Genomic DNA, 7489 nt, shown 5'->3' with positions numbered 1-7489 from the left:
AACTAGGGGACTAATTGTCTTACACCGGCGCGGCTTGCTGTGTCCCCACCTATAAATCTTACACCGTGGTTGAGGCCAAGGGACCCAAAGTTCAAATTTTATTTTCCCGCTCGCACTCTCTTGCATCGCTATTGGGCGAGTGAAACTGACATCAATGAGCGCTGCCCTTTTATGCGCACTGCTTCTTATTAGAGCCATACAGCAGCAAGACTCAACAACCTTCGCCACTGAAGAATTTCGATTGCATGGTTATACCTGATAGCCAGCGACTGTCTCTCATGCCTGGCCGCAATAGCAACGACAGACTGGCTACATGACATCATCAAGCTTGAGGTATTGTCTGACCCTGAGCCAGCAGTCAAGTCCAATATCGTCCAGTAGCACAGGGCAGTCACCTGCGCCGTCCCATTCACACACAACTCTCGTCTTGACAACGCCAGCCAGGACCAAAAAGTTCTCGTCGAGGTATCGGCTACGAAGATTTACAGCCTCAGTCGCTTCCAACTCTGTGATCGCCGATAAGCGCGAAACGTTCTCTATCAGGGCCCGGCTCTTTCGCAACTTCTCGAAAGCCGCAGCGCACCTCTTGGAGTTCGAAACAGGCTGTACGACGAACTTCGTAGCACTCTGAAGGAGTGACAGGTTGCGGCGTAGCGCGTCGCGTATCTTGAAAACGCATAGCGCGTTCTCAGTATTCTCGCACTCAATCGCCGTCAGCAGCGTGTAGTTGGTCTCTAATGCTCGCGACACCTCCATCACCAGGAAAGTGTCGGAGTACTCCTGGAGGTCTTGCAGTGTGAGACTATTCAGGGTTTGCGTCGCTCGCAGCATGTGCCCGAAGGCAGCCGCTTCCCTGTGACCAAACGTCCAGCGCCGTATCACGAGGTCGCACAAGCTTCTGCTTTTCGCCATGCCTTCTAAGATTGTGACGGCTTCGGATTGTTCAGCAGGGAAGCAAAACAGCACCATCCTGAGGTATCGGCAACTGGATAACACCGCCGCAAGCAGCACGGCCAGGTCGGAGTCGATTGCGTTGTTCAGGTGGATTTCAAGGCTTGTTATTGAGGCGTTACCGCACAGCCCACGAGACAGTCCCTCCAACTCTGGCTTCGTTATCAGAGATGCTAATATGAATGCTACGGAGGGAGTTCTCAGGCCGTCATTGAAACAGTGGATATGTTCTTGTGCTGTACCGTAAATAGCTGTGAGCTCTAGCCTATTCCTTAGGTCTCTGTCGACAATTCGCTTCAGCAATTTCGGTAGGCCTGGCTGAGTTACGGCGCCAAGGCTTAAGTGCTCGAGAGTCCGGTTTACGGATAATGCGTCAAGAAGCTCGATTGCCTGATCAGATATAAGAGACGCATAGCTGAAAGACAGTTTTTTCAGCGATGCATTTACCTTGATGGCTCTGGCAACTGCCTGGAAGCTCCAGGAGGGCAGCAAGGAGGCACTCACAGTAATCTCGGTAAGTGACACGTTATTGAAAATCACGTGAGCCAGCGGGAAATATGCGTCCTGAGGAGCGCCACTACACAACAGCTTTAAACGCTTTATGCTCCCGTTGACAGCCAGAGCTTTGCTGAGGCACCGCAGTTCGCCAATTTTAAGCTCAAAGTTGTACACTTTGAGGATACTGAGCTGGGTGCTTCGGTGAGCAAGGGCACCGAATAGCGCTCGAAAATTGCACGCTCGCTCCTGCGTACCGGAGGAAGAGACTCGGCTAACGACAAGTTTTTCGAGACTTCGGTTCCCGAATACAAGGTCTCGCAATACACGCGCACATTCTACCCTGACGAATGATTCGTCAACTCGGACCGCTATGAGGCTGTGACAGGAGGCGCAGCTCTTCATGAGTGCCCCCGCGTCTGTCGCACTCAACTCGTTTCCATGCAGTACCAACTTCCTCAGCGCGCTGCACCTGTCCAGGAGCTTGCACAGCATGACGACGCCGGCAGCGGAGAAATGCACGTTCGCAATCTCCAGCGTGTCCAGAGTCGCGATGGTGGACGCCAGGGCGTCCATCAGATACTTGGGTGGGTAACCATCCAGGAGATTGTTGCAGAGCTTGACGTGCCTCAAACCATGACTGAGCCGGAGGCCATCGCGGAAGAGGAAGTTGCTCTGCGCTACCCGGGACTCGCAGAGCTCCGCGTACTCCAGGCAGCGGTGCTCCGTGAGCAGCCAGTGAACCAGCACCAGAGAATGCCGGCGCTGCATGTCGGACACGACTGGTATCACGCGTCCCCGAAGCCAGCAGAGGGCAAGACGTCCCGGTCGGGTCTCACGGAGCTCGTAGTCAATCACCCAGAGGAATTCGTTCCAGACAGTTAGATCTGCTAGTATGCCGCAGCCATCCGGGTCGTCCACCGTACAGGGCGCATCATGGTCGATCTTGCTGTGGCTTAGGATACTTCGAAGATAGCGCAAGTTGGAGAACAGCTGGTTTACTGAGGGGCACAGGCTTGGACAGTGTTGTACCAGGTAGGCGGCGTAATCCCTGAGGCGGCCACGCCACGGCGCCATGTGGTGAACCTGGAAAATGGCACGTGCTTATTTAAGGCATATAATGTGCAATTTTTCTGTGCAAATTGCAGCACTCCCCCCTTCAGGACGATAGCGACGCCGCAAAGACCACGTAAGAAAAAACAAATCGCACGAAGCCATTAGGTAATCGCATTTCGGACAGAACGTGTGCCAACCGAGCACCTGACCTTTGTTAAAAATTGTACATTTGTACATAGGTCAATTTTGATGGTCAGAATGCAAAGATGTTATGTTTTTCTCAAGGACGCGTTGCTTTTGAGGACAGATTTGACTCGTATAATTTATTGATTTTACAATGCAATGTCCGGTACGTCGGCGTGTCGTCCACGATTGATTTATAGGAAGGGAAAGGCGCGATAACTGTATCACATGTTTTCTGTGGACGCCTCAACCGAGCCGTAAGGGAAGGGAAGAAGGTGGAAGTGAAAGTGGAGAAAGGAGTAATGAAAGGCTACGGAGTAATTTCTACCACCTGGGGACCTGTAACGTGCGCTGACATCGCACAGCACACGGACGCCTCTTCGTTTCACCTCCATCGAAACGCAGCCGCCGAGGCGGATTCGAAACCGGGTACTCCAGCACAGCAGCCGGGCGTCTTACCAATGCCCCACCCCGGCGGGGCGCGCGTCGTTGGTTGGTTCATAGGAAGGGAAAGGCGCAGTATCTGTCACACTTGCTCTGTGGACACTTGAACCACGCCGTAAGGGAAGGGATGAAGGTGAGAGTGAAAGTGGATAGAGAGAAAGAGGAGCCGTAGTGGAGGGCTACGCAATAATTTCGACCACCTGGGATCTTTAACGTGCGCTGAAATCGCACAGCACACGGACGCCTCTTCGTTTCGCCTCCGTAAGTTTCGCGTGTAGATCAGACGCGAAAGCGTCTTTAAAACCACTTTTTTATGTTAATTTACATAACAAAACGAAACCAATACTGTCGTTTAAAAATTTGGAGGACGCTTAAGCTTCGCCTTCAAGAGTGGAACGCGATAGCGTTATTGCACCTCGTTCGCACCGCCCACTCATTCGCTCGGTATGCTCTTGAGTCACACAGCGTTCGGCGCGGCAACGAAACGTGCGCCTGAGCAAGCGGAACGAACCAAAGAACTCGGTGCCTCGGAGGGAGAAAGCCGGGCAGCGACGCGCCATGAAGGCGGACGCGATCATGGGTCTGACTCCTTGATGGGATCGTCCTCTATCTCGCTTGGGAGCACCACGCAGAAGCATGATTCCTCGGAAGCAGCTCGGCACACATCGCAGGGGACGCTTTCCCAGCAGAAGCGCTACGGCGCAGCGATCACGTCAGAGACGTCCGGCATCAGACGCTGCACCTAGCAATCGCGCTGTGAGCGGAAAGAGGAGCCGCGTCGCCTAAACACCACTGTTCGAGTGACGCACGCTGGATGTTGGAAGGGGAGAGAGCGAGAATACTTATTAAACGCAATGGTATTGGGGCATCCTCGCACCGGTACCCGCGCGGCCCGTAGAGGAGAAGCGGGTGAGTGAAGATAGTGATCTAAAGAAAGGAAAGACGCTTGATTTTACGACCCGTGAGGGTGCACGGCGAAACGTCAGGGGCGAGTGGCGCGCCACGTGTCGGGGCAGCGCCGCACATTGCGAGAAGGGGTTCTTCTGTGTTTGTCGCTTATGAAGTGCATGCCGGGATTTATCGCTCACGGCCAACGCCGCCGACGACACCGGCTTTTCTGCGACACGAGCTCCTTAACGCTACCGCGTTAATACGCAATACAAGCGATTGCCCCGCCGCGGTAGTGCAGTAGTAAGACGCCGGACTACTGTGCTGGAAGACCCGGGTTCGATCCCGACCGCGGCGGCTGCGTTTTGATGGAGGAGAAACGGAGTGGCGTCCATGTGCTGTGCGATGTCAGTGCTGTTATTGTTGTGGCTGTAGGAAGAAGAAAATGCACGGGCCTGCTACTGGCTCTGCAGCTAAGCCACCTCCGCCGCCTTGTGCTGACAGAAGAAAGTAAAGACGCGCGCTACAACAGCCGTCGTCCACCACCTAAGCGGTGGCGGCTAACCTATCCCAGCCCTATCAGGGCCAGGACCAGCCACCCTCCTACGCCTTCCCCTCTCCTCCCGATGTCAGCGCACATTACAGATCCCAATGCCCCGCCGTGGTGGTGCAGTGGAAAGATGCCAGACTACTGTGCCGCAGTACGCGGGTTCGAACACGACCTCGGCGGCTGCGTTTCGATGGAGGCGAAACGAAGAGGCGTCCATGTGCTGTGCGATATCAGTGCACGTTAAAGATCCCCAGGTGGTCGAAATTACTCCGTAGCCCTCCGCTACGGCTCCTCTTTCTCTCTTTCCACTTTCACTCCCACCTTCCTCCCTTCCCTTCCGGCGCGGTTGCGGTGTCCACAGAGAACAAGTGAGATAGATACCGCGCCTTTTCCTTCCTATAAATAAATCAGTTTTTAAATCAGAGATCCCAAGTAGCGCTAGTGCACTAGCAGCCATCAAACCAAGTTCTTTTGACGTGCCGTTTCTGGTCGGGCCACAGGCCCCTCCAGCCTGCCAGTTAAACTCGCAAATTTCGTACGAGCATCCCTTGGCAGTGGTGGCTTGTTTTGTGAGCAGTGCTTTCGTATGACCAGAGCAGATGGGCGTCATTCGTTTAAAAGACGCACTTCCCGCGCGCTGCCCTTCTTTTAATCCGTGACTAAAAGACGCTGACAAATCTAACCAACCTCGTATTCTCGCTTGATACTGCGACGATGGCCTCGAAGAATATGTACCTCCAATTTTATGTAAATTTTAAGTGTAGTTTTCCACCGAGAAGTCAGACAAATGTTGCGCCTTTGCGTTCTCAAAAATCCCGCTTAATAATAACAATTAGTTCACAGGAAAGGAAAGGCGCAGTAACCATTCTTTGTGATGCGTGCTTTGTTACTCCCTTCCCTTACGGCGCGGTTCAGGTGTCCACAGACACGTGTGACAGATACTGCGCCTTTCCTTTCCTGTGAACTAATTATTATTATTATTATTATTCTGTGCGGCGTCATTTCACTTCGCTTCCAATTTAGCCTGCATCTGTAGGCAAATTGCAGGCTGGTTTGCATTACAGATTTTAACCGACGACATGCGTATATCCAATTTCTGTTGTCAATTTTAAGTGTAGGATTCCACCGAGCAGTGAGACAAATGCAGCACCTTTGCATTCCCAAAAATCCCGCTTAATAATAATAATAATTGGTTCACAGGAAAGGAAAGGCGCAGTAACCATTCTTTGCGCAGCGTTCTGTGCGGCGTCATTTCATTTCGCTTCCAATTTAGCCTGCATCTGTAGGCAAATTGCAGGCTGGTTTGCATTACAGATTTTAACCGACGACATATGTATCCAATTTATGTTGTCAATTTTAAGTGTAGGATTCCACCGAGCAGTGAAACAAATGCTGCGCCGTTGCATTCCCAAATATCCCGCTTAATAATAATAATTGGTTCACAGGAAAGGAAAGGCGCCGTAACCATTCTTTGTGCAGCGTTCTGTGCGGCGTCATTTCATTTCGCCTCCAAGTTAGCCTGCATCTGTAGGCAAATTGCAGGCTGGTTTGCATTACAGATTTTAACCGACGACATATGTATCTCCAATTTATGTTTAACCGACGACATATGTATCTCCAATTTATGTTGTCAATTTAAAGTTCCGAGCAGTGAGACAAATGCAGCGCCTTTGCATTCCCAAAACTCCCGCTTAATAATAATAATTGGTTCACAGGAAAGGAAAGGCGCAGTAACCATTCTTCGCGCAGCGTTCTGTGCGGCGTCATTTCATTTCGGCTCCAATTTAGCCTGCATCTGTAGACAAATTGCAGGCTGGTTTGCATTACAGATTTTAACCGACGACATATGTATCCAATTTATGTTGTCAATTTTTAAGTGTAGGATTCCACCGAGCAGTGAAACAAATGCTGCGCCTTTGCATTCCCAAAAATCCCGCTTAATAATAATAATAATAATTGGTTTCCGGGAAAGGAAAGGCACAGTAACCATTCTTTGTGATGCGTTCTGTGCGGCGTCATTCCATTTCGCCTCCACCTGCATTTGCTAGGGAAATTGCAGGCTAGTTTGCATTACGGATTTTAACCAACGACATATGTACCTCCAATTTTATGTCGTCAATTTTAGGTGTAGGATTCCACCGAGAAGTGCGACAAATGCTGCGCCTTTGCATTCCCAAAAATCCCGCTTAATTATAATAATAATAATTAGTTCACGGGAAAGGAAAGGCGCAGTATCTGTCACACAATTGTACCGTGGACACCTGAACCGTGCCGTAAGGGAAGGGAGGAAGGAGGAGTGATTTCGACCCCCTAGGGATCTCCAATGTGCGCCGATGGTGACACTCCTCTGATTTATCCACTCCTTGCAAGTGCTGACCGCGGCGGCTGCGTTTCGATGGAGGCGAAACGAAGTGGCGTCCGTGTGCTGTGCGATGTCAGCGCACGTTAAAGATCCCCAGGTGGTTTAAATTACTCCGTAGCCCTCCACTACGGCTCCTCTTCCTCTCTTTCCACTTTTATTCCCACCTTCCTCCCTTCCCTTACGGCGCTGTTCGGGTGTCCACAGAGCAAGTGTGACAGTTACTGCGCCTTTCCCTTCCTATGAACCAATTTAACTTATTTTAATGTTTGTCTGTCTGAGCGGACGTGTTGCAGTGTCTCGCGATATGTAGTGAGAGGCTGGGAGTGGTCATATGAGGGGAGTGATGAGGGATACCGGGAGAGCAATTCTCGGGCTGAGGCGTGTGCACACTCGTTTTGCTCTACCCTTTGATGACCAGCTACTGACATTATTTTTTGTTTCAGGAGCGTTGTCCGGCTTGGGATAGGATTTTACAGGCCAAGGGAGAAACCCGACATCTCATGTAGTTGCTGTAGGCAGTTTGGGAGTCGGTGACGATATTTATTAAATCGGTATGTGCT

The 7489-nt window shown here is 51.3% G+C and overlaps 1 protein-coding gene across 1 annotated transcript; it reads right to left on the bottom strand.

Moving 5' to 3' along the window:
• Nucleotides 1-309: 309 nt before the first annotated feature.
• LOC146178966 (uncharacterized) lies at nt 310-2526 on the bottom strand. Its single transcript, XM_084580085.1, has one exon. It carries the CDS (start codon nt 2521-2523, stop codon nt 310-312), a length of 2214 nt encoding a protein of 737 aa, XP_084436211.1. The 5' UTR covers nt 2524-2526.
• Between the last annotated feature and the right edge of the window lie 4963 nt (nt 2527-7489).

The sequence above is a fragment of the Amblyomma maculatum genome, chromosome 9, assembly GCF_055883805.1.
Source record: "Amblyomma maculatum isolate TAMU_Amacu chromosome 9, ASM5588380v1, whole genome shotgun sequence".
Classification (NCBI taxonomy): domain Eukaryota; kingdom Metazoa; phylum Arthropoda; class Arachnida; order Ixodida; family Ixodidae; genus Amblyomma; species Amblyomma maculatum.
Note: the sequence above shows the minus strand (reverse complement) of the source record. Positions and strands in the feature narration are given on the sequence as shown.

Excerpts from the sequence above, each read along its gene's own strand:
- LOC146178966 (XM_084580085.1), bottom strand. The coding sequence starts at position 2,523 with ATGGCGCCGTGGCGTGGCCGCCTCAGGGATTACGCCGCCTACCTGGTA.